Consider the following 27,094-nt stretch of genomic DNA (forward strand, 5'->3'; position numbering starts at 1 on the left):
TTAAATGTTAAATGTTTGTCCACTACTTTTTTGCTCTGATGAAAATACATAACAACTAAGCTATGATGACTAAAACTAAGACAAAATATAATTTGACAATTTTGTCAACATTTTAGTCAAGTCTTTATTTGTTTTAGTCTTAGTTATCATACCTGTTTAGTTATATTTAGTTTTCGTCAGTGAATGAAAAGGTAGTCAATGAACATTTTTTGTCATAGTCTTAGTATCATAGTTTTAGTCGACAACTGAGCTATACTATAGCGGAGAGAGGGGTTCTGATCGGAGCTAGTACTGTGGACTGGGCTTTTCATGAAGGGAGGTTCTAGAAGATGAAGGTGAGGAGGCGGTCTTCAGAAGAACCGAGACAGACACCTGAGATGTGAATTCTGCTAAAACAAGAACCACCCTCACTATGATGTTGCACATGTTTTGTGTACCTGCACTTTACACGCTTGCCTGTGTATTAAACAGCTCTAAAGAAACACGTATCGCACATGGCAATGCTAAATACACAGGGAAATGTTAAAGGTATAGAGCCCGACCGATGCCAGAGTTGTGGGTCCAATGCCGATCACAATTTTGGAGAGTCCTACAAATTTGAACAATATTTTGTAATGATTAATGAATAAATAAAAGATTGAAAAACATTTTCTAAACAAACATTTAGTTTCCTTTTGAAAGCACTTTAACGTAAAACCAAACTGATACAAATTAACACAAATGACTTTTGAAAGGTGTATTATCATTAGCATAATGATAATATGAAAATAACAAGTACATTTAAACTACACATATACTTATTTTATTTAACCACTTAATACCTATTTTATTAAATTTTTTGTATAATTTATAGTTATATAACGAAAAGCCCGAAACAGGAACGGTAGGTTGAAAGTGGTTAATAATCAGGATACATCAGCTGCATACTGTAATTCGTCTTATTTTAACTTTTTGTGTTTTTGCGTAAATTAACACCCTGGCCTACTTGACCATACTACAGTGCCACGCATACTGTAGCCTATATCAAAACTATTTGAATCCAGAAAAGTAACAGTTTTGAATAAAGTCAAATACAGGTCAAAATATATCGGCCAAACTGATATATTGGTCGGGCTCTACGTATGGCTACAGATCTAGTTGCAAGGACAAACATAAATACGTACATGATTTTCCTTATTCTGTGCATGAACAATCATTGTTCTTATTTTCTTTAGTGAAGTTTGTTTGCTATCGGTAAAGCACTTTGAACTGCATTCTGGTATGGTAACAAAGGCTGTATACAAAACATATATTTTCCCCCCTCCCATCCCTGCGACTCATGGTGCCATCTACTGTGTGTGATTGAAACAACATTGCCTCTCAACTCCTCTGGTTTGCTAATCATCACATCCACTGTCACACGCTCTCTCTCACGCTCTGTTCCCTGTGTGTTTAGAGTTTGTTAAAGTGTCTTTGTCTTCATCTCTGCAACAGCATCGATTACCATTAATCCCTCTTCTGCAAATCTGATTACCTTCCACCTCGCTCCTCCCTTGACCTCTTAAACATCCCCATTCTCTCTCTCCCTCCCTCGTCTCTACTTCCTCTTCCTTGTCCTCTTTCCCTCTCTGTGTGTGTGTGTGGGTGTGTGTGTGTGTGTGTGCGTGTGTGATTGCATGGCGCATCCACACCTTAACAAAACCCCCGTCCCTCCCTTGCCACCCACCCCATCCTTCTGTCCCCTTGCCTCTTTCCCTCCCTCTCTCCTCCCCGCCCTGTGCTGCCATGCTACATTTTACGCTAACCTAGCCTGGCCTAGTGCCTAGCCTAGCATGGCGAGGCGTTCATGCCCATGTGTGTGGTGTGGTGGTGGTGCTGGTGGTGCGGGTAGCGAGGCGGAGGCACGTCCATGGGCAGGGACTGGCCATGCGGAGGGTGAGGCCTGTTCGGGTGGGAGTGATGGTGCTGTTGCTGAGGCGGGAGCTCGTGCGCCTGCGAGTGCGAGTGCGTGAGCGGGTGGCGTTGGTGGTGGGCGTGCTGGCGAGGCAGGGTGGAAGAGGAGGCACCGGGGTGGAGCGGGTGCGGGTAGGCAGAGGACGCCGAGGACGTGGAGGAGGAGATGATGGCGCTAGCGCCGGCCACCGCAGGCAGCTGGTAGCTCGCCACGGACGGGCCCGAGGAAGGGCCCGACGAGGGGCAGCGGGAGGGAGGCGCCGTAGCCCCTCCGCCCATCTTGGGATGGGTGCCGCCGCCGCCTCCGTGGGGAGGGGGCTGCGGGGCGGAGGAGGACGAGGACGAGGAGGAGGATCGGTGGGGAGCGGAGGTGGGGGGCGGCGGGGGCGTCTGGGTCAGCTGGATGGAGATGTCGGACGAGGCGTCGGACGGGCTGCGGCCGCGGCGGCTGCGGGGAGGCGGCCAGGAGTCCGGGTGCAGGTACTGGCCGCTGTAGTCGCTGCAGTCGGACATGCGGGGGCGGTAGAGAGCCGGGTGGGGCCGGTACAGCTCCTCCTCGGCGTAGCGCTTCATGAACAGGTAGACGGACATCACACCCGCACCCTGAAGGGGGGGGGGGAGAGAGAGAGAGAGAGAGAATGAAGGTATGTGATCTCACATCTTTTATATAATAGTTGCTTGCAAAGTTGCTCGTAAATATTCGTAGTCGCGGTTTTTCGTCTTGGATGTAAAATGTAGTTGTTTATTTGGGATTGTTTCCTCATGATGTTTTAAACGAGCTGGTTCCCAAACATTAGTGCTCAGGCAGGGAAAAGCGGAGGGGTGGAAAACAATGAGAAAGAAAGAGATAAAGAATGAGAAATGGAAATCTAGAGTGGAGCAGAGTATACATAGGAGGTGTCTTTGGTTCCTGTCACACTAGGAGATGCTGTTGCCCTCGAGACTGCAATCTATTAACATCCATGAATATTGATGCTGGCAGGATGCTGACATCCTACGTGTGTGTGTGTGTGTGTGTGTGTGTGTGTGTGTGTGTGTGTGTGTGTGTGTGTGTGTGTGTGTGTGTGTGTGTGTGTGTGTGTGTGAGAGGGGTTGACTGTCTTTGGCATGACTTCCTAGGAGTGAGGGGTCTGTGCCACTGCATCTATCATCTGTATTTGTGTACACTGTATGAGTGTGTGTGTGTGCATTCGGGTCACGGGTGCATATCTTTGTAAAAGTTATTGGTAACGGTTAAATGAAGACTAATAGCCAGCTGTTTTATCAGGCTTGTGTGTGTGTGTGTGTGTGTCTGTGTGCGCGTGCGTGGTTAATTGGCATTGGCCCCAGTGGTGACGTGTGTGTGTGGATAGATGAAATAGTGGTTAGATGAGCTTATGTAGTAATTTGCTTTTAGTGGTTCTATAACTGTGTGTATCTGTTTGTTTGGTTTTGAACGGTTGATTTCCCACAAGGCTGATGTTCCCCATTCTAAGATTGTTCACATTAAAATGTGGAATGACAATGAGGACGAGGAGAGGAGAGGAGAGGAGATGCACAACGTCAAATCATTGTGGGACTCCATTGTGTGAAATTCTCTCCTTCTCAGACCGATGGTCTGTTTTAGGATCTTAAAAGGAGATGCAAACAGTGGTTGAAAAAGTACTTTTTATCAAGACTGCAATATAGAAAGATTCTGTTACTGGCAATTGGCATCAAAATGTACTTAAAGTACCAGAAGTATAGAAAGTTTTAATAATAATAATTCAAAAGGCCAAAATGTATATAGGGCTGAAGTGGGTAACAATATATATATTTTTTAAAGTAACTAGTAACTATAACTAGTTATTAAAGTTTTCAAATAATTGTAGCGGAGTAAAAAAGTACTATTTTAACTTTACTGTGTAGCCTACTTTATGAATTGAACACGTTGATAAAGTTCCCTGCTGCAGTTGACGAGCGCAACGCCAAATGCACCACATTAAAAATAGCAACAATGATGCAACACCCACAATTTGTGTGTGTTTATCTGGGCATACGGTAGTGACTAGTCAGTCAGTCAACTTCACTAACTCCTTCACCATGTTCAAAAGCACACTCAAAACTCATCTTTTCAGACTTGCTTTCCCTTGCCTACATAAATCCCTACAGCCCACTTTGTTGGTTTACCTTTCCCATAGTCTCTAGTTTTTAACTAGTTTATTTTTCTAATAAAATATTTTTTATTATTTTTGTCCTGTAAAATGACTTATGCGCTATATAAATCGTATGTATTATTATTATTATTATAAGCAGTGAATCCTTTTCATTAATCGACAACGCTGTGCCTGCCTGCTCCATAAACTGACATCCGTTTGCATACTGTTTACACTTACAATATTATACTGTATACTTTGTGGTAATGACGAATATTGTGACAATGGCCGTTCTACAAGTTCACATTGTGCCATGTAGCATCGGGAAATGTTTAGACATTTAAATGTATTTTTGGGGAACTTTGAGGACTTTTTCCTTTTGAACCTTCATTGTATTCAGACAGAGAAGTGCATTAATCCATGTTTTATTCAGCAAAAGCTCCTGGCAGATTACAACTACTCCTTTCTTGGTTGAGTTGACCTGAGGATGCTTCTCTTAAAGGATAATTCCATGCTAGAAGGCTTTCTTACCTTTCTTTGTAGTCGTTACGTCCCCACCAAAGAAGTCCAGGTGTTTTTTTGCGCAAAAACTCCTTATTGGCTATTTCCCCTACCATAAGCCCTCAATGAATTGCATTGAATTGAATGAGGCTACACCAAGCTGGCCATAGGGGGCGCTAGCTCCCCTCAAAGAGCCAGAATGCAAAATGCTTGTCATTTAGCCTCACTTTGAGTTGCTCAGTGGACTGTCTCCCACACAGCGATATGGAGAAAAATATCACACCCGCGTGACGTGAGCGGCACTGTTATCACCATACATCACATTCCATGCTCAGCCAGTCAGCTTGAGCACATTCCACGCGCACACACACACACACAGCCTCAAAATACAACACAGCTCAGTGTTATGGAACCCTGTAGCGTGTGGAAGACCCATAGATCCATAGATCCATAGACCCCAAGGTAGCCGCAATGAAGTAATAAATATAGCAATAGAGTTCAAAGGGTGCAGATGAAGAACAGCTGCACTAATTGGCGTCGTTAAGGCGTGCATGGCAACAGTTTGTGTCTTGTGTGATTTCACACCAGAAGATATAAGATGATGCACTGTGTTGAAAATGACTGTAGACGTCGAGAGAGAGAGAGACAGACAGAGTGATGTTGTCTTGGACCGTTTCCAAAGCAGGAGGACCATGGCAAACCAAACATGCTGCTGTAGCAGTGAGGAACAAACTGTATTCCTTTGGAGGCTACTGTGATGGAAGGACCTTCAACAACATGGGACAGATGGATGTCCATTTCTTCAACACAGTGTCTTTATGCTGGAAGAAGTTTCCTCCAGTGGAACCAGGAAGAGGAGATGGTCACCTTGAGGTTCCATCCAGGCGCTTCGACCACACAGCTGTGTTGGTTGAAGATACAGTCTACATCTGGGGAGGGTTTTGGGGAGGGCATTATTACAATGTGCTTTATGCATTTGATGTTAACGCCCAAAGATGGTTCCAAAACAGGGTTTCTGGGACTGTTCCAGAGGGGAGGTGCAACCACTCAGCCTGTGTGTTGGAGAAGGTCATGTTTATCCATGGAGGAGACACCAAGCTGACTGTATACACTAATGACATGTACAAGTTCGACACCAGCACAATGGTCTGGTCTTTAATTAACACCAGAGGAACTCCACCTGCTGATTCACACAGTCACTCTGCTACCATCATTGGTACCAAGATGTTTGTATTCGGGGGCTGGAGGCCCCAGGGGGTCTACAACACCATCAGAGTGTTTGACACAGAGACCAACGCCTGGCCGAAAACACCTTCTGCAAAACTTCTACCAAGAGGACGCTGGTGTCATTCAGCATTTACCTACAATGGAGAGCTGTACATATTTGGTGGAACTGGAAGCTGGAACTGTAACCAGAAATTCAATGATGTGTGGAAATTCAGTCCAGAGACCTTCTCCTGGAAGAAGGTTGAGCCCAAGTGGAAAGGACCATGTCCAATGCATGGTATGTGCTGTTGCATTGTGGGAGATCATATCATCCTCTTTGGAGGATACAAAGGAGATCACACTATCTCTGATGAGCTGTTCATCTTAGACTTCAGTCCTTGTCTTAAGACGTTATGTAAGCTAGAAGTTATTCAGTACGCTCTGGACCAATCAGAACTCCCACACGACATCAGGTGGGAACTGGCAGCCATGGCAACCAACGACGACAGACGACAACAACAATAACAACCGAGACCACATTCCAGACGAAGGAACAGCAGAAAGATCAAGAAATGATGGATCAACATCTCATCCCACCTGATGGTGAGCCACCTCAGCATCACTTACTGAGATTCAAACCTCAGGAGACTCCTTCTCTCCAGACAGGCTCTCTAACCATTCAGCTAGGCATCAAACAATGACAATTGTTCCGTCCAACACAATGCGGTGGAAACACAAACCTGTGTCTGTATGTTCCAAACTGAACACGGTGGAACTCTCTTTATTGTATATTTATTTCTATGATCTTTTTTTATTTAAAGGACCAAGCAGTCCTGAAAGGACTTGGTCCTTTATTGTTATTGTTAGTTTTTTTTTCCTTCTTCCAAAATAATAATCGCGAAACTCGGCCTAAATAAAAAACAAAAATCTTAAAGACTATCTGGTACACAGCAAGCTAAAAGGAATCAACACACCAGCAAGCCAGAGACCAGAATACTTCAAACCCAAACAAATAGTTACAAATAGAACTACAAAACGCATGTTGGAGATTAAACAACAGATAACAGCCAGCAGCAGTAACTGTGTTTATTTAATCACATGTGAAAAATGTGGCTTACAATATGTCGGAGAAACGAGTAAAACAATAGCTGCAAGGCTGAGACAACACAAATACAATATTAACAATGCAAAAAAGACAACTAAAAGGATTGTTCAACATTACATGGTGTGGTAGTATGATATGGTTGAATGCATGAGATGTCTTTAAGGGGGGAAACGGATGTGACGTCAGTGCATGTTGACGCGGGCAGCGGATACGAGGGAAGTTTTGTGTACACACTACGACTGGATGTTACGTGAGATTTATTGTGCTGTTGCAAATAAAATACTACAGAGCTTATAGCGTTGTGAAGAGCCTTTATGGAATAACTCGACACATGGCACATGGCATTGAAGCTCTAAAAGTATCTGGACTTCAACACAATCCCAACTGGACAGTAGGACAAAGACGTTTTAATGGGAAACAGTGGATTAAGAACCTCAACACGGATTTTCCTGGAGGTTTCCTCGTTGTTTTGATTTTGTACCAAAACTCCACAGCCATATACATGCTAAACACAGCCAACAATCAATGGAAATCAGACTTTGAATATAGGGGACAAATTAGCACATTCCACACCAAGCCAACCTGGGACACGAAGCAAGAGTGTACAGTGCACTGAAGTCCTCTCAGTCAACCACTGCCACTCTTGGCCCTCTCTCTCTCTCGCTCACTCACTGCCTTGCTCTCTCCCACAATGTTAATGTTAGTAAAGTTACACCTACTTTATGTAAATAACATGGTAAAATGTGCAGCATTGGGAGGTAAAGGGGAGACACTTTAATTGTGAAGGGACGACAGGATGAGGAAAGGTGTTGTTGCTAATTGTCGAGAGTAATGGCTGCGTGTGATATTGAACAGTCAAACTATTCGTATCAATATATATGGCTGTATCAACAAAATAATTATGTCATAGGTAGGCTATATGGCCTCATATTTGGTCTTGAAACGGGCCTCCAGATTCCTAAGGCCGCCCCTGCTATGGGGTGTTGTGCTAATTCGCTTATTTCCATCTAAATAAGTATTAAAGTGTGCCGCTTGGGATATTATTTACATTATGAAGAGAGGATATATAAAAAATAAATAAAAGATTGAGCGATGGAAATAAGCGAATTAGCACAACACCCCATAGCCCCATTCAATTCCCATTCAATTCAAATAGCCAATAAGGAGCTTTTGCACAAAATAACACCTGGACCTCTTTGGTGGGGACGTAACAACTACAAAGAAAGGTAAGAAAGCCTTTTAGTATGGAATTCTCCTTTAAGCGGTACAAGGTCTGTTAAACAGCCTTCGCTCCAGTGCAGTCCCAAAGAAACATATTTGACCCATTAAAACCAAGTCATTTTAGATCTTTAGCTTTATATAGCAACATAGATTTATTTATGTTTTACTCTTAGGATTTAGTACAGTGGTTCTCAAAAATAGCAGAATTACAAGCTCACAAAGCTCACTTCATGTCACACGGCAAGCTTGTACATCTGCTATTTCTGAGCATTAAAAAAAAAAGAATTAAGTGTTTCTGAATTTCTGGGGGGGTTCCCAAACATATGCAAAACGCCAATCAACACATCAACATTTTGATACCAATACTTCTATACTTTTATTCAAGTACATTTTTAATTCCGGACTTTTACGTTCTACATTGTACTAGTATTGATACTTTAAAAAAAATCATTTAAAGCTCATTTACTCATCAGAGTAAACCAAGTGTGAACGTAAGTCGATCGGATGAGCAGTTCTCCAGATCTACGAAGGAAGGACTTATAGATACAGTAGCTACTTGCATGTGTGTTTACAGTATACATGGTATGTGTGCGTGCACCGCATACTGTACCTCTTTGAGTAGGAAGGAGGAACAAGCGAAGGCAAAGGACCAGCCATAGTGATAGTTGAAGAACTGCTCTGGTTCCCTCGGCCTGTTCATCACCTCATCGTTGATGCTGGAGATGTACAGTACCAGGCCCACAACCAGACTGAGACCTGAGAGAGAGAGAGAGAGAGAGAGAGAGAGAGAGAGAGAGAGAGAGAGAGAGAGAGAGAGAGATATCTCGTTGATATCACATGTCTGTGTTTTGTGATACGAGTTGTACCCAGCATGCAATATAAGAAATATGGGAGAAACACCGTGCATTGCTTACAGTACATCATTATTGCATCATCCTTAACACTTAAGCAGACTGACGCATGCTCTGCATCAAATTGTGCTTCATATAATGTGTTAATAGAGAGAAAGTGTGTACAGTATGGCTGTACTTTATGTTTGTGGTTTCTGGGTGACCTTATTCTAGTGAAAATAGGTTAAAGAGAAAACCCCCAATGAGTGGCCTGGCTGGGACCAGAGATAAACCGGGACACTGGCTTTAATACATACAGTAGCCTATACATTACAAGCACACACGCGGACACACGTACACGCGTATACGTCATATACGCACGTAAACAATTTTGTGCATGCAAGTACACATGTAAGCAACAGCTATAGCTACATGCCGAACACACCTGTCCACAGTCACACTACTTTGCTTTCTGTAAGCCAGCAGTTTTCTTTAACCACTTGAAACCCAGCGTCCGTATTCTGTAAGCTCACGAGAGATTTGGTGTCAAGGGGGAAAAGCGGTCCAAGGTCCAGTTTCAAGCCGGGGTCTTGAACATTTCCAGTCCAAGGACCCTCTAGGTGAGTGAGAGATCAAAGTCAAAGCCCTACTATTTGTCACACACGTTACTGCAGTGACATTCTTTCCTCCACATTGACCCATCTCTTGGAGCAATGAGCCGCAGCCGTGACGCGCTCAGGAATCATTGTCTCCACCAGGCCGAAGGCATGTGGGGAGAGTATGTTTTGCACTCCGTCCGTCCGTCCGTCCGTTAGCAGCTAATCTCGGCCACCGTTAACCCGGTCGATGCCACATTTTGCACACACACTCCCTGGATGCCAACGATGAACCTCTGCCCCAAACTTTCCAGAACGCCCTGTTATAGCGCCACCAGGAGGCCGCTTTGTGCAAAACAAGTTTTTGCACAGTACACCTACAGATTTTGTCCAAACATCACGCAAATTGGTACACAGTCTCTCTACAGCCATTCAACGAAACCGCTCTTTCAGATTTCTCACACTCCATCCTGATTGGTTAAGATTGGCTTCCAAAGTTCACAGGAGTGCTCAGTTTCAAACAAAATGCTGAACACATCGCGTGATTTCCGTGAAATTGTGCACCCACATTCCCACTAGGCCGAGGACAAAATGCCACATGAACAATTTCAACTCAGCCTCAAGGTGGCGCTATAACTGGCCAAAAAGTGTTTTTACCTCTAACTGCACGGATCTGTGGATAACTTTGTATGCCAACTCCCTAGAGGCCAAGGAAAAATCTTTGTCTGGAATTTTTCACATCTGCTCTTTATAGCGCCACCAGGAGGCCGACATATGTAAAACACATTTTCTATTATTACTCCTTCAGATTTTATCCAAATTTCACGCAAATCGGTACACATCATCTCCATAGTCATGTGATCAAGACAGGTTTGTTTGATTTCTCATATTCCATCCTGATTGGCCACGATTGGCTCCTACAGTTTTCAGGAGTAGCAAATGGCCACAACTCCTCAACGCAGCGTCCGATTGCGATGAAACTGTGCATGCATATTCCCACTAGGCTGAGGAAGAATCCTGGTGGAGACCTGTGCCGATTGGCACTTTATCTAGTTTGTAGTTGATCTGATCCCCCAATCCAACCCTTGATGCTGAGTGCAATGCGGGGAGGCATTGGGTCCCAGTTTTACAGCATTTGGTATCCCCCTCCCCCCGGCCACGGACCTCCCAGTTTCAGGGCGGACGCTCTAACCACAAGGCCACTGTCTGGTGATGAAGGGATGAAGCAGGGACCCCCACTACATATTTAATTCATGTCAATGTGTGTTTTCAATAAGTAACTTTTCTTGTAAGCACTGCACTCTGACATCTGAAGCGGCATCCTCTTAGATCAACATCATATGAAAAGGTACTGGGTCGCACATGTTGGCAAGAAACATGTATTGGCTAAACGTTTTGGCTATCCAGTCTTTTGAAAGTTAAAACTAACTCTTGCCACTGTATGCAACCCAGTACCCTTTACTATTATATAAAAGAGTATGTATAATAGACATTTAACCACTTAAACCCTCAGAGGGAGAGAGGGAGAGGGAGAAGTGTGTAATTTAATCTATTTTGCTAAAGAGATGGAATACAGTTGGAGGGTGATGGAATAAAAGTGTCATTCCAGTAAAGAACCACCCGATGGCAGCACTGCGCCTATTTTCCACCCAATACTACCAGACATGACTGAGCACAGCTCCCTGATCTCTCGAGATCAAAAAGGTCTCTGTATTATCATTGCAAAACATGTTTGTAGGGTACAACCTTTGAAACAGTTTTTACATTTTGGCCTATAATGCTGTGTTCAGTGTTTACTCGCACTGGCAGATACAAAGCTACAGTTTACCATGAATTTTCAATGGGAGCCAAAAAACATGAAGATAAAAAGCAACGCCCGAAACAGACTACAGATCCCAATTAAGATAAGTAAATTGATAATTGATAGAGAACCAATAATAAAAAAAATCATACAAATACTGGTAGAAACGGATACTATACACAGTAATGGATATTTGATGAATGACCTTTGGATGTATATGTGTGAGAAAGGAAATTATGTGCATTCTGAATGTTAACAATTGAAATGTAACAATTATATTGTACTGTGATGCCCGAGAGAACCTGCTTACTCAAAAAAAAAAAAAAAAAAAAAAAAAGCAACGCCCGACTTTTGTAGCTGCTACAAAAATCCAAATTGAGCTGGCTTCATTTGCAGCTACAATGCAACACAACAACCAAGGGTTGTTCTGCCACTAGCCACACTCTTCTCAACCTGTCAGTTAACCTAGGACTTCCGGGTCAGAGGACAAATGAAAAAATAAAAAAATAAAAAATCCAAGCCGGTTTAGTCTAATGTTACAGGATTTAAAACAAGCTTATAACTGCCAATAACTAAAGAACGGAAAATTGCGGTGACACGTTTCCCACCCCCGGGGAAAGTAGAAACTCTCTTCTTTCCTTTGATATATTTGGTGTTATATAAACACAAAATATTCTGTGGGTCTTGAAAGATTAGTAAGAATGCTCAAAAAGGGGGCACGGTGGCACAGTCTGTAGCGCTGTCGCCTCACAGCTAGAAGGTCCTGGGTTCGCTGTGGCGCGTGCTCCCTCCTCCGCGTCATCAGTGCCCATACCTGAGGTAGGGTTGGCGAAAGGGCCTTTCTGTGTGGAGTTTGCATGTTCGCCCCGTTTCTCCAGGGTATAGGTGCCCTCACAAAAAACATGCAGTAATCCTGGTCTTGGACTCCTCATGCATAGAAGGAGACATAAGGTCAGTCCACTTTGGCAGAGGAAGTGCAGTGCCCAGGATTACATTAGATAATTGGCACTGGGTGAAAAAACTGGGTTGCAAAATCGTGGGATAAATAGTATAGTTAAAAAAACAAAACGCAAAGAAATGCAGTGTGTGCAGATTGTTGTGCACTAAAATTATTTCTGTCCGCCAGCTCCATGCTCTTTTAAGCACAGGTTCCTTTATAATTTTCCTTTATATAGTATACTCACGTGCTTTACTTTAGTAAAAAAGTATCAATACTGCAATGTAAATAATATACTCTACTAAAAGTCTTGTATTCCCCTGGGCTTGTTACAAAAAACCTGAATAAAAAGATTTTGAAAAGAAAGAAAAGTCCTGTATTCAAAATGTACTTGAGTAAAAGTACAGAAGTACTCATTGTGCAGAAAAAGTAGCCTACCCATTTCACAAGTTCAACATTTTTGAATATAGCAGATCTACCAGCTCACGTCAATGAGAATGGATATTTTCAAATGGCCGAAATAGTGCTTAAGTAGTATGTTTTGTAATGATAATAAAAACCTACAAAATTCCTACATTTTTATATAATTTTAACGGAGTAAAAGCTATAGTAAAAGTATTGAAAATACTGAAGAAAGTAACATAAAATACCTCAAATTCTTACAGTATAGTACATGTACTTAGGTACATTCCAGCACTTCACCAGTGACTCTGCGACTGCTGCGTTGCTTTGTATATTCTTGTATCTTTTAAAGCTGGCAGTGTGGACGCAGCATTATAAGGGTAGTGCTTTGTGTAGTCTTGTATCTCTTGCAGCTGGCAGTGTGGACGCAGCATTATAAGGGTAGTGCTAGCTAGAGGAAAGGTCAGTGTCCACAAAATCAGTGGTGATTCATCACCCGGGAGCATAAAGGTACGCAGTAAAACTCCATGGCAATCCAGCCAGTGGTTTTCATGATATCGTCTCGCCACGTTTGTGTAATATTACTTGTAGTATTTCTATTTTCATGTGACATTGTTCATATTGACTATTATCTATCGACTAAATGCAGACATAAGAAACTGCATAGAGTAATTATTATGTATCTTTTGAGCCATTTCACCACCCAAGACACGCCTCCGCATGTACGCACGTGCGTGCGCGCGCACACACCAACCCATCAAAGGAAATATGAAGATTATACAGACAGATGACAGCAATGCAAAAAAAGATGATAACATGACAGGTAGATAAAGAAAAAGAAAATGAAGATTTATTCTTGGCATTCTGCACTTTATTTCAGATAGAGTGTAGAGAGACAGGAAACCAAGGGCGCAGAGACTAGAGAGAGGACAGGGAGATGTATTCTAAGTCATGTCCTCATGACTCACAAGGGGGAGCATATGGTCTGTGCCCTAACTGGCTGAGCCTCCATGCAGACACCCCATCAAAAAAGAAAAAAAGAAAAGAAAAGGCCATTTTAAGTGCTATGGCTATTTGTAGATGCATTACATTTTTTGGGGGGGGGACGGGGGGGGGGGGGGGACGACGACGACTATTGATTCAAACCACACACACGTATACACGCGCAGATAGAGACATGCACAACAACTTGAAACAGATGGACAAATGTGTGTACACTTGCAGGCGCACAGACGCACGCGCAGACGCACGCACACGCACGTGAGAACTGTCATGAGCGGAGACCAGAGATGATGAATAATGATGCAAAACAATGATCCCACGTTGTTATTAGCAGCAGAAGAAACCATTGTAAGCACGGAGAAATAAATTGGTCCCATTGATTTCCGCAGGGAGCCATTCTTATTGTGTCAAAATACCAGACTCAGCGACAAGTTCTCATATCCCCCCCCCCCCCCCCCCCCCCCACACACACTTTTCCATTCTTCGAAACGAATGTTTTTAAACTCCATGTCTAAGAATACAATATTGTTGTAACGCGGTTCTATAAACATTGTTAGACTATCACAGGCAACCAGAGATTTTAATTGGGGGCATGTGCCCTGTGTGTGTGTGTGTGTGTGTGTGTGTGTGTGTGTGTGTGTGTGTGTGTGTGTGTGTGTGTGTGTGTGTGTGTGTGTGTGTGTGTGTGTGTGTGTGTGTGTGTGTGTGTGTGTGTGTGTGTGACTGTGTGTGTGTGTGTGTGTGTGTGTGTGTGTGTGTGTGTGTGTGTGTGTGTGTGTGTGTGTGTGTGTGTGTGTGTGTGTGTGTGTGTGAGTGTGAGATAATGAGAGCTTAGTGGCACCATGTCAAAGTGCCAAGTCAGCACAGGAGCACGCTAAGCTAGCATCTGTGGCTCAAATCTGTCCCCCGCAAATAGAACACACACGGTAAACAGGAAGGTGATGTCATTGTTTGTGTGTGCGTGCGACCGTGCGTGTGTGTGTGTGTGCTACATTTAGACAGAATCAGAGACACGGTGATGGCAACAGGCCAGGTCAATAGGAAGTCAGGCTGTCACACAAGCCTCTGGGTTACTTCAGTAACCTCAGTTTATTAACCAAATGGAGCGATGGGAATCGCTTATGGGGGTAGCGCCATCTCATGGCGTGAACACAGACGACGTGCTTTTCACGTGACGTGGCGTGACCATTGATCCACCCACGAGGTGATATAAATCACTGCCACGGCTTATCACGTCATTCCTAGACAACCAGCTTCTTCTGCCTTTGTTAAGCAAGAAGGGTAGTAAGGATGATTCTCAATCGCTCCAATCGGTTAATTTTATTTAACTTCATTCCGTTCCCACCATCCACCCAGTAGTCCCTCGTAGACCTTATCGGAAGAGCAGACAGACCTGACCGAACCGTAACAGTCATTACTAACGACTTTCCGGTTGGCCAGACAGTTGGAACAGTTTTGCAATACAAAGTAACAACTGTTCAAGGAGGGAGAGCGAACCTAGTTGTAGCAAAACAAAGCCGGAGCGAAGTCTGGCTAGCGGGAGCTAGCTGTTGTTGTTAGCGGACAGCTAATTAACACCCTGAACGCCCGGGGGTATTTCGGACCATTAAATCAGAGCGCCCAGCGATTTGCAGCAACATTGCACATTTAGCGACGCACCAGGCGCTATCCTGGATGTAGCTGAAGTATAGCTAGATGTAGCCAAAACACCCCAGAGGCGATCGACAACAACGGGAGGTATGATTCATTCTAACGCGACTGGCGTCAGGACCGCGATGGGCCATCTAAAACATAATCGTTGCTTAGAATTGGATGGAATGATTTAGATCAAGAGTTATTCACGTTTTAAGATTTTCGGTCTCATCCACTAAAATGGGGGGGACATTTTGGATGACGTCCAAACCGGAAATGACATTGAATGTTGCCCAACAGACGCTCCCAGCCTGTGGAGCGTTACAATCGATTTGATGATAAATAAATAAATCTCTGTCCTTTTATTAATCGCCGTCCTGAGCGCTGGGCCTTACTATTTGATAGGACGGAGAACTTTGTTTATGATGCTCTGGGTGTTAAGGCGAGGCCTTGAAGGGGTACGGTGGCACAGTCGGTAGTGCTGTCGCCTCACAGCTAGTCCTGGGTTTTATTCCCGAGAGTCTTCGGCCTCGGGAGAGAGATAGCTGGCTTTTGCAAACCTAGGGCTAACAAGGCCCTTACGTGCTCGTGAGGGAGAAAGACTACCGAGCACTGCTGTGAAATCCCGATGTACAAGTACAGGACTCGTCGAGGGGATGCAAATTCAACAGGGCTGCTAGTGGTAGCTTAACAAAAATGGAACCGTGTGTTCAACGGCAGAAGAAGCGTTGGAATGACGTGATAAGGGGGTGGATCAATGATCACGCCGTATCACGTGAAAGCACGATGAATCTAATTTGATCGTGAGGTTATGGATGTACTTCTGTGTTCACGCCATGAGATGGCGCTACACCCATAGGCGATTCTCTGAGCGGAATGAGGTTAAATAAAGCACGGTTACTGCAGGAGGTGATAAGTGTTATCTAGCTGTCATACAGGGAGAGAGAGGAGGGAAACACGACGTCACCGTTTCAGACGAACACAGAGAGTCCATGTCAGCTCAACATTAGCCCAGAGGACACAGATTTAAGTGAGACATGTCACTCCCTGGGACTGCCAGAGACATTGTTACCAGTGGTGGAAAATGTACACAAATGTTTTTCTTGACAGTATCAATACTGCAATGTAGAATTACTCTAAATGTATACACTTGAGTACTCGCATCGAAATGTACTTCAAGTATACCCATTGTGCAAAATGTCCCATTTCAAGTTTTCAATTGCGATGCATTGTACAGTAGATCGGCTATTTTCAAATGGCTGAAATGTATATAGGGCTGAAGTGGTTAATGTAGGCCTATGTTTTGCAATAATAATCTAAATCTACAAGTAACTAGTAACTAAAGTTCACATAATTGTAAAAGTACAATATTTGCCTCTGACATGTAGTAAAAGTATTGGAAATCGGAAATATTGTGCAAATTGTACTTGTAACCCATTCTGAACGGGAACCCATTTTGGTGTTAGCATCATGTTATGCTTTAGCTCTTTTTGAAAAATCGAAGAACGACTGACATTTTTTAGAATCAGACCAGTGTGTGTCCAGTGGAAACCTCGTATGAATCTGATCTCAGGTCAGAATGGGTTAAGTACTTAAGTACAGTACTTAATGTACTTAATTACTTTCCACCACTGATTGCTACTATGGCAAAGCTCTGCAGGAGTCTAACCATCTAATAAGAGGGTCTATATTCTGTCTGTCTCTCTGTCTGTGTGTCTGTGTCTCTCATAAACCTCTATGGTTTTTTTTAGCTCGAGACCCAAAAGAGAAAATGGATATCTACCCGGGCCCCAAACTAGTGAAAATAGCCGATCTACAAGCACAGTGAGCACACTAAAGATCAGTGGTTGTGCCAGAAACAGAGATAGAGAGAGAGAGAGAGAGAGAGAGAGAGAGGAGGGGAGTTGCACCACTCAGTTCACACAGGTGTGATTTTATTCTGCAGGTGAGTTAGCTACCTATGCTAAGCATTTACGTTCACATGCGTATGTGTTCGTGCGCAGGGACACCGCTGACTATTTCTATTGTTTGTGCCACCTGTGAGCAGGGGTCATCGCCATGTTGGCTTATGGTCGACATTCTTTGTCAACATTCCATTTTTGCCACGGACATACAACATGAGTAGACGATAATATTACCAGAAGCACATACATATAGATAGCCCTGAATGACCATAACACGTCTGTAACTCTTGAGTGGTCAAATGGAACCAAATGCACCCGTAAGGGTCCGTTTCACATTTCGTTCCAACATTCAGAGTTAAGGGGGTCTGTGCATTGGAGAACCACTGGGTACTAGTTGGACTCCTAATGTGCCATAGTGTCCTGGAGAGTCCAGTAAGTGGGTGTTATGATCAAAATTGTACATTATATAATGGTGTGTAAAACATAAAATCTAAAATGTTGCCACGGACATGACCAAGTCTTTGCCACGGACTCATTCCGTGTACGGAGACATTGATGACCCCTGCCTGTGAGTGAGTGTTTCAAATTGCGACTATAGTGGCTTTTGATCGCCTCACTTTCTTTCTTTCTTTCTTTATTTCTACCTCTCAGCCCTGAGTCCATTCTCCTGTGACATGCTATGAATGCTGAACCCTGCCTGGACCCTTGAGCCGAGCCTGCCCAGATGGCAGCCAGGACAATGAGGCTGGTCGGTGCCGTTGATACTCGGAGGAAAGTATTGGCCAGCCAGCCAGATGTGCAGTATGGAGGATGGAGCACTGGAGATCTCTCTATCCATGGTTTCCAAAGTTTGACCCTGGCATCACTTAAACAACTGAGGAAGTCCAGTAGAAGACAGCTCAAGGTAGAAACTTTTGAATTTTTTCTTCTTTGCTGCTGCTGCTTGTGTTGTATACTGTGTGTGTACTGTGTATACTAGTGTGATTCAAGCTGGTGTACTATTGCTACTCATTTTGGGACCCAATCTGGCTCTCAAAATACCACCAATCTGGGTGGCATTGGAATTGAATGCTGATGTGAATCTACAGTATTTGAGTTGTAACAGGGAACAGTATATGTGTATGTGGCTCTTGATCACTTCAATAATCCTATGAGTGAATGTGCTATTTCCTTTTGGTTCGAGCTAGAGGTTTTGGGCTTTGACATAACAGTCAACAATTCAAAATGTTAATTTTCAATATTGAAGACTGATAAACAGTAGGTTATGTGTGGGGTGGTGTTGTGTTGTGGTTGCTGAGATTCATTGTGAATTATTGTGACAGGGTGGCTGTATTGGTTTATGACTGTAATGGTGGCAAAGAATGTCTTATAGGCCTTTCTTTCTTTCTTTCTTTCTGTGTCACGTTTGGTCCAGGGAAAAATACTTGCATAGTTGATGCATTCAAATGTGGCAGTATCCAACAAAAATGTTGGGCCCTATAGATTTGTGAGTGGTGCAACTACTCCAAGGAACAGCCTAACCTAACCTACCTATATGTGACTATGTCTTAACCTATGTGTTAACCTATGTTTAGAGTACCAGTAGGGGCAAAAGTTGCGCTGTTGTGCCAGAAACAGAGAGAGAGAGAGAGAGAGAGAGATAGTGTTGCACTGTTACCTGCTAATTATAGAGAGAGACAGAGAGAGAGAGACAGAGAGGCAGGGGGAGACGGGAGTTGCACCACTCAGTTCACACGGGTGTGATTTTTTATTTAGTGTAGCCTACATATGTATGTCATGAATGTAGCCTGTGTGATTTAACGTGCGTAACAAGGGAAAAAAACAACGTAATCTTAATCCATGTAATGGTGGCACCCCCACCACATGTGCCAGGTAGGTCACAATAGTGGTGGAGCGGTCTTGATATCGGAAAGGTCGCTAGTTCGTATCCCCGGACCGGCACGTTAAAATTACCTCCGCTGAAGTGCCCTTGAGCAAGGCATTGAACCCCTACCATGAAATGTTCTATGAGCAGGGCCTGGCTGTAAACAAGTTCTTGAGCTTAGTCCAGTTACCCTGGCTAAACTTTGCTTTGCTTTGCTTTGCCACATGAAGCCAATATCTGCATCGAGCCACACAGGGTGGATCGTAAGATTCACATGATTACATCTCCTTGTTTGTTTGCACCCTTCTCCTTACCCTTAGCATCAGTTCACTGAGCTCTGCAGTGTCGACAGTAGAGCTAACAACTGTCGATACTCTCAAGGTCCTTGAAAGTGTGGAAGGCAGAACTTCAGGAGTCCCGAGTTTGGTGTTGGCTATAGAATGCACTCTCGCATCGCATCACAGCGTTTGTTTGCATTTATATGAGTTTGGTACGACCTTGGCCGCTGGAAATGTGCTGAATACATTTGAGTTTTTCCATTTCAGCCCTTATTCGGCGGAACGTTTCACCAAAATTGTTTGTCACACATGCATTCATAATTTCATCCAAAATTCAAATAGATTTTTTTTTTTTACATATTCATTTTGAGTTCCATTAGAGCTTCGCTGTGTCACTCCATTGGAGAAGTACACTGAAACAACTCATTATATCTGCAATTTGATAAATAATGAGATTGTTTTGGCTGTCCAGCCTGCCTCAGCTGGCAACATTTACCCCCTGACGGTTCAGTTCTAGTATAATGCCTTTAATCAGAACAAAGCTTCACTGAGCTAAATGAAAACTGCTCTCCACACTCGTCAGATGAAACACAATTTCCCCCCGCGTGCCTGTAGCAACGCAATCAGGTCAGCGGAGCCCTGTAGCTCGCACGTTGGAAAGCAATTATTTGGAATTAATTTCTGTTCACTTTTTACAGCCGTCAGCAAGAGCAAGGTAAAGTCATTTTAGGAACAGATACGGAAACCGCGAGGAAATCTGCAAATCTGTTCGTGACTTCACAGCGGTGTGAGCAAAATCAGACAAAAGGATAAAAAGTCAATTCCAAACAACAGCACAACGGCTATACCACCCAGCTCTATGCCACCCAGCTCTATGCCACGCAGCTCTATGCCACCCAGCTCTCAGCACCTTTCATTTAACGTCGTATCGTTGCTCTCTTATCTCCATACTTTTTGTGTTTTTAGGAAAATTGCCATACTTCATCATCATACAGGGACTGTACATTAGTCAGACATCCCGTTACTAGGTGGCCAGTTAACCCATTCTGAACGGGCACCCATTTTGGTGTCGGCATCATGTTATGCTTTAGCTATTGAAAAATAGCAGATCTACAAGCTCATATCGCGCCACCGAGTGGCGCGATACGAGCTTGTAGGTCTGCTATTTTTGAAAAATCGAAGAACGACTGACATTTTTTAGAATCTGATCTCAGGTCAGAATGGGTTAATCAGACCAGTGTGTGTCCAGTGGAAACCTCCGTATGAATCTGATCTCAGGTCAGAATGGGTTAAGACTCACACCATGGCTTCTGCGTGCGGTTATGATTAGGGTTAGGTTTTGGGCATAGGGTTAATATGATCGGACTAATGAGCGGTCGGACCAGTGCCACGCTACCGATTATACTACAATCGCTTCACGCCGTGTTTCAAGCTTGTAGATCTGCTACTTTTGATGCTTTTGAATTGGAATCCTGAAAAGTAACAGTTTCTGCCCGACAGTACATTCATTGTAATTTCGAATTAGGTTCTTTGCAGTTCCGCATAAACCACAATACATTTACATAATTCAGCAGAGGGGGTTTTGTTATCATCACAGTCCAAGTAGGTACTCTCACAACTAATTACTTTACGTGTAACACTCTCCTTGCTATCTCGATACACTGCAATGCAACAGAAAATGGTTAAACACACACTCACGCACACACACGCCCACGCGTACACGTACACGCACACACACGGCACAGACATACAAGTCAATGTTCTCTTTGTAATTATTTCAGTATAACGAAAGAAAAACTGTTTGCTATTTGTGATTACTTCTAGACCGCTGTAGAACCTTTTTTATTTCTTTTTTTGGAGAAGCCATTGAGGCCATTCTGAATGCTGAAGCCAAATTACTCCCATATTGTAAATGGAGATGGTAAGCGTCACTGGGGTGCAGTCAGCACTTTGCAGCGGGTCAGGACTCAGAATGTGATCCAATTCAACTGGGAAAAAAAAGAGGTGTAGTCCGGCAGCCGAAAGGCTTCTTTTGTTTAAAGTGGGAAATTTGATATATAGTATTTTTTATTGGCCTAAAATATTGTCTATATACATATACATTCATGAATCCACTTGCTGGCCGGCTGTTAGTACTGGGCGATCTTTTTATAGGGGTTTCTTGTGACCCTAACGTGCCAATCTACATTGACACGTTGTGAGCTTGTAGACTGGCCATTTTAACTATTCAAAAATGTTTTACAAAATAGTAAAAAAAAAAGGCAAAGAAGTTTAGAGATAAGGGGTTTAGCGGTGACGAAAATGGAGCCCTAGGTGTACTGTAGACTGAAAAAGGACGCACCAAGTAAAGTGCAAGTGACATTGATACATTCCAAATATTATCAAAGTATTCTGAGGCACCCCTGGACTTGTCAAGACACCCTAAGGGGTGCCACGGCACCCACTTTGAGAAACCCTGGTCTCTATGGTACCAATTCATAATTCCATGACCTTTTCTGGGACATTTCAACTTTTTGCATGAATGCCTTCAGACATTTTCAAAAGTCAAACTGGGGAAATGTATTCAGACAGTGTAACTGTAAGCCACGGCAATACGCCGCAGGGGCATGGGGAGTCGCAAATTAACGAATCTCCCTCTCCTCCCCCGACATTCTGCTCCGACATGGCCACAGTGAGCATAGTGGAAAATCAATCAGAAGTAATTTCACACGTATGATTATGTTAAAAAAACAACAACAGAGCGATACAGTTGTTGATGAGTCTAGCCTAGGGGAGAAACGGGGTGAGGCAGTTACATATTCTCATCTTATATTCAAGGATGACAACTGCATTTACCTAGCGTACATGGGTAACTCAGGGTGCAAAACATGGCTTAATTTCCTTCCTATACTGTACGAGTATGGATGTTCTACAAATCGAGGGGTCGCACCAGGCCCCCAGAAGGGCTGGCCAAATGTTGAAGCTGCCAATACTGCCCCTACTGCCCTAAATATATAGAGGCACTTCTGGCAGAAATCACGGGTGCTTCAAACTGAGCAACTTCCATTGAAATGAATAGCTGGGGGGCGGGGCTATCCGCTCTCTAGTTCATATGTACTCTATGGGTCGCAGAATGACAAGAGTGAGTTCACTTTTTTCATTTCTTCTCCGTGTCTGTACTGTACGTGTCTGCGCGGCGATAACAAAAAGTTTATCTACCGCTCTACAAATTGAAGCATATTACTAAGTCTACTAAGAATAGGGGTTGTCGTCCGGGTTGGTTCGTCAGTCTGTCCAAAACTTTGGTGACAAAACCGAAATGCCTTGGGGAAAAACTACTGGTTGGATTTCCATGGAACTTTCCATGGAATGTGCTGTGCGGCATGAGTTACCTGACAGGATGAAGAATATTCCGGAGATAAAGGCGAGGATGGTGCGCTGGGGCCGGATGTGTCCGATATTACTGATGACGAAGGCTGTGAAGACGAAGAGCAGCGACACCATGGGGAAGGGCGTGGCCGTCCTCACCATCTCTGGACAGAGGATGAGGAAGAGAGAGGTGAAGGGAGGAAGGCATTTCACTTTGATCTCGACACACTTTCAACACACTCTCACTCGCCACAATAATGCACATTGTGACGTCTTGGGACAAATGTGACCAAACGTCAGTCTGCCGTGCAGACTGCAGAATGTCAAGAATTGTGTACTTTTATTGTGTAGTTATATTCCTAGTGTTTCCTGTCTGCTCTTGTTGCTACATGTCTTGTCTCTGCAATTGTATTTCACCTGTGTCTTGTTTAGTCTCAGCCAATCATGTGTTGATTGTAGTTATGTTTTACCCGTGTCTAGTTAGTCTCTGTGTATTTAAACCTCCCAATTCAGTGTTCCCTTGCCAGTTTATAGTTGTTCTCATGGTGTGTCCTGCCCTTCTATGTCCTGCTTTATTGCCAGCTTGTATCGAGTGTTTGATAATAAAGGTAGTTGTAGTTTCAGGAGTAGAGACCACCCTCTGCTTAAGGCCTATTCATAGTCTGGATTTTCGGTGGTGAGCTGACCACCGTGACCACCGCGAAATAACGTTGAGCGGTGGTGAGTAAAAACAGAGAGAAGGGCTGGAGCGGTGGCAGTGGTTTGCTCTTCACCGCGGCTCGTGACGTCAAGTTGTAGTTCGGTGGTCACCCCACCACCGAAAATCCGGACTATGTATGAGACTTTAGCTGTCACTCTGTCCCCACCCTGAGTCTCGCCCTACCTTGGGTTCCTCAGTCCGTTCCACATTCATCTCATTATGTTTCAATAAACTGTTAAACTTACTAGTGAAATCATCAATGAACTTGTCTTGTCTGCCTGCCTGTGTGGTTCTGAACTTGGGTCCAACACACCAACACAGAATCGTAACCCATTACCCCCTAGTCAAGATGTGCTTTATTTGACCCCTCCCAGTCAACGTTTGACTTCTAAGAAGTCACCCATTTTACCTCTTGGGAGTGAACAAATCAACATTTGTTCAGTTAAACAATCTCTGGCGCTTTTAACCGAGCGACATATTGCTTGATACTTTTTCCGTAGCATACATGTATTACTGTAGGTTTTAGTTCCCTACTCCCTTCTAAACTGCAGCGCTGCCCTTTACCACCACACAATAATACAACCGTGCACCCATGAGGAAAGAGACCACAGTTCTGTGTCTGACATTTACAAAGGTATACATATGAGATTTTCTTTAGGATTCAAATGATTAGAATACCAGGTCTCCATGTATGTCGTGTGTATATTGGAAATACATTTTTATTAGAGACGGGTGACATATTAAGCCATTAAGACATGAGGCCAATTCTGCAAATCATTTCAGTCGGGTGGAGAAATCAAAACGGTTGGACATTTCAGGATTCAACTTAACCCATTCTGACCTGAGATCAGATTCATACGAGGTTTCCACTGGACACACACTGGTCTGATTAACCCATTCTGACCTGAGATCAGATTCTAAAAAATGTCGTTCTTCGATTTTTCAAAAATAGCAGACCTACAAGCTCGTAGCGCGCCACTCGGTGGCGCGCTATGAGCTTGTAGATCTGCTATTTTTAAATAGCTAAAGCATAACATGATGCTGACACCAAAATGGGTGCCCGTTCAGAATGGGTTAAAAAATAGCAAAGGTATCAGCTAGACAAGCTTGAAACTCTGCGCATTTGAGCTTGCGGATCTGCTACTTTTGATGCTTTTGTGTGATTCTGTATTATGATCAAGAAGGGCGTTCATTTAAGAAAAAAGTTTGAATATGGAGTTAAGAGGTTTCTGCCCACAAAATGCCTTCTCCTATATATATATATATATATATATCTTTCTTTTCAAGTAGCTGGTAATGTGTGTGGGCGCCACTACTACACACATTGGAAAGATTTGTACAGCCAAGTATTAAAGAAGGTCTTTCCCCCTCCGTGAGGTGGGTTATCCGGCGCCAGATACCATCCTGGAATTCATACCCTCGCCGTATTGTTCGTGTTGCTTCCAGAGCTAACGGACCTTCTCTGTCCGACTGAAACAGGTGGTACTGGCTTAAAGTTTACCAGTAGCAGGAGCAGGAATCTGCCTGACCTGACCTGACTCACGCTTATCTGACTCTTGCTTATCGTGTCAATCATTAGAATACGCTCAGGCTCTCCTTCAGTCTCTTGAGCAGGCCTCCAACTGTGTTGGTCTTTATCTCAACGAGACGAAAACTGAATACGTAAACATATGCAAATCCAACAATAACTACATTATAAAAACACTTAACGACAATGGTCAGTTGGTGGTGTTTGTGAGGCATTATGATGATACCAGTGATAATGGTCAGTTGGTGGTTTGTGAGGTATTATGATGAGGGTATGAGGCAAAGAGGGAGTTTATTTAGGGACTCAGGGAGTATTACATTTTTTTCCAGTTCCAATATTGTGATATATATCGTATCGTGAGGTACCCATATCGTCCTACCTCCAATATCTTCCCAAAAGGACTTTCAAACTAGGAAGGGTATGGCCTGGTCAGCCTGCAATGACATGCATAAGATCTGGTCATCCCAGCTTAGTACGATGTTAAAAGTAAAGATATTTAGGACGACTGTTGAGCCGATTCTACTCTATGGCTCCGAGACATGGACACTTTAAAAGAAACAAGAGAATCGGTTGGATGGCACTTATACCCGCCTTCTAATGAGAGTGCAAAATCTGTCTTGGAAGAGCCACCCATCGACTAATCTAATATACGACAACCTTCCCTGTATTTCTTCACTAGTCCGATCCAGAAGAACACAGTTTGCCGGCCACTGCTACAGAGCAGACAATGATCTTCCCTTCTTCTCTGGAGTCCTGCAGCCTCAGGGCGGACCAGAGGTAGAAAGATGTCGTTCCCTGATGTCATCGCTAGGGACACATGCTTCAGTAGGCAGGAACTGGGGGTGGCAATGAAGGACCGGGAAGTCTGGCGTAGCATTGTGGAATCCATGATCTCGAACGCGGTCGAAAAATGACGATGATATATATATATATATATATATATATATATATATAAAATGCTTTCACAGTTTCAATGGGTTAACCTTTAATCTATTCAAACAGAAGCAAATGTGCTAAGTGGCAAGTGTACGAATCCATGTTTTATTCAGTAAAGGCTCCTGGCACTGGCAGATCAACTGTTCCGTCATGGCTGAGTCGACCGGACTCAGAGGATGTTTCTTAAACAGTGCAAGGAAGATAAAATGGCCTTTCCCTCCAGTGCGGTCCCAAAGAAACATTATACTGCACCCTGCTCAAGTGCTCAGACGCTTGAGTTCCAAAGGAATTCATAGTGTTCGTGTCAACATTATGAATCATTGTAAGAGTCGCAGTATACCAGGAGACTGCAGTTCTGCACAATATACTGTGACCAAAGGAAGTTTGAATCTACCAAATGTCTGCATTGTTAGTGGTTGAACAATATTTAAACATTATAACCAGGGCTGCACATAAGTGGTGCGCAGGTGCGCATGCGCGGTAAAAATTAAAAATGCGCTGTCAATCAAGCGCCGGGAAGCGCTTCTGCGTACCAACAGCTGGGGCCGCCCAGAATGATTATTATGGCCAGAATAATTATTATGGCCAGAATACTAGAAAATGTTGTGGCGAGAGCATTTCCCACCGACTGCCACTCAAAGTGGCTACTGGCCCAATCACAGCGCGTCCTTACTCATAAGGGGGAGGATCCATGCTTCTTTCTGAGTGCTAGGAGCCTGGGAGGAGGCGGAGGGCGGTTGACAGGAAAACCTTACACAAATAGTTTCGTCTTCTCTTCTCCGTTTCAGATAGCAAACTACTGTAGTCCCCGGTGTAAAAGGTCATGCTTTGGATTCTTTGCACTCTTCCCATTTGCCGCTGTGCTTGTGTTTGTTTTCCGGCTGTTGGAGCAGCATGGTTGCTCGTGTGCGATGCCGTCTCAAAACCCGAATCCGAGGCAGAAACCAGCGTCTCTCACAGCCTAGGCACCGGCCACCGACTTTTTACGGGTACTAAGGTTTTAGTTCCGACATAGTGGAGTGGGAAGAGTTTAAAGCATTGCGGACTGGCACTGCTGCTGCCCAACATGAACACCGTGTCTCGACATACTGTCCCTTATTATAAAGTCGGGTAGTGTACACTGTTTATTTTTTTCACCGAGGAGCCATGTGTGTGTGTCTGACTGTCTGACTACGTACGTCGCCTCATCTAAAAACAAAAGGGAACTAGGGAAGCCTGATGTATGATTCGCCGTACTATGTGTCGCATGTTAAAAAA

General features: G+C 43.7%; 1 protein-coding gene across 1 annotated transcript in view; it reads right to left on the reverse strand.

Annotated features, from left to right (window-relative positions):
• Positions 1 to 1,806: 1,806 nt before the first annotated feature.
• LOC310869622 (voltage-dependent calcium channel gamma-7 subunit-like) overlaps positions 1,807 to 27,094 on the reverse strand; it is a gene marked incomplete at both ends in the record, with an annotated part of 36,708 nt that continues 11,420 nt past the window's right edge. Inside the window, 3 exons of the mRNA XM_083780451.1 lie at positions 1,807 to 2,535; positions 8,690 to 8,835; positions 22,697 to 22,837. Of these exons, the coding sequence (XP_083636577.1) occupies positions 1,807 to 2,535; positions 8,690 to 8,835; positions 22,697 to 22,837 (1,016 nt within the window). The remainder of the gene's footprint in view (positions 2,536 to 8,689; positions 8,836 to 22,696; positions 22,838 to 27,094) is intronic.

Source organism: Protomyctophum parallelum, assembly GCF_964188405.1.
Source record: "Protomyctophum parallelum genome assembly, chromosome: 1".
NCBI classification, from domain to species: domain Eukaryota; kingdom Metazoa; phylum Chordata; class Actinopteri; order Myctophiformes; family Myctophidae; genus Protomyctophum; species Protomyctophum parallelum.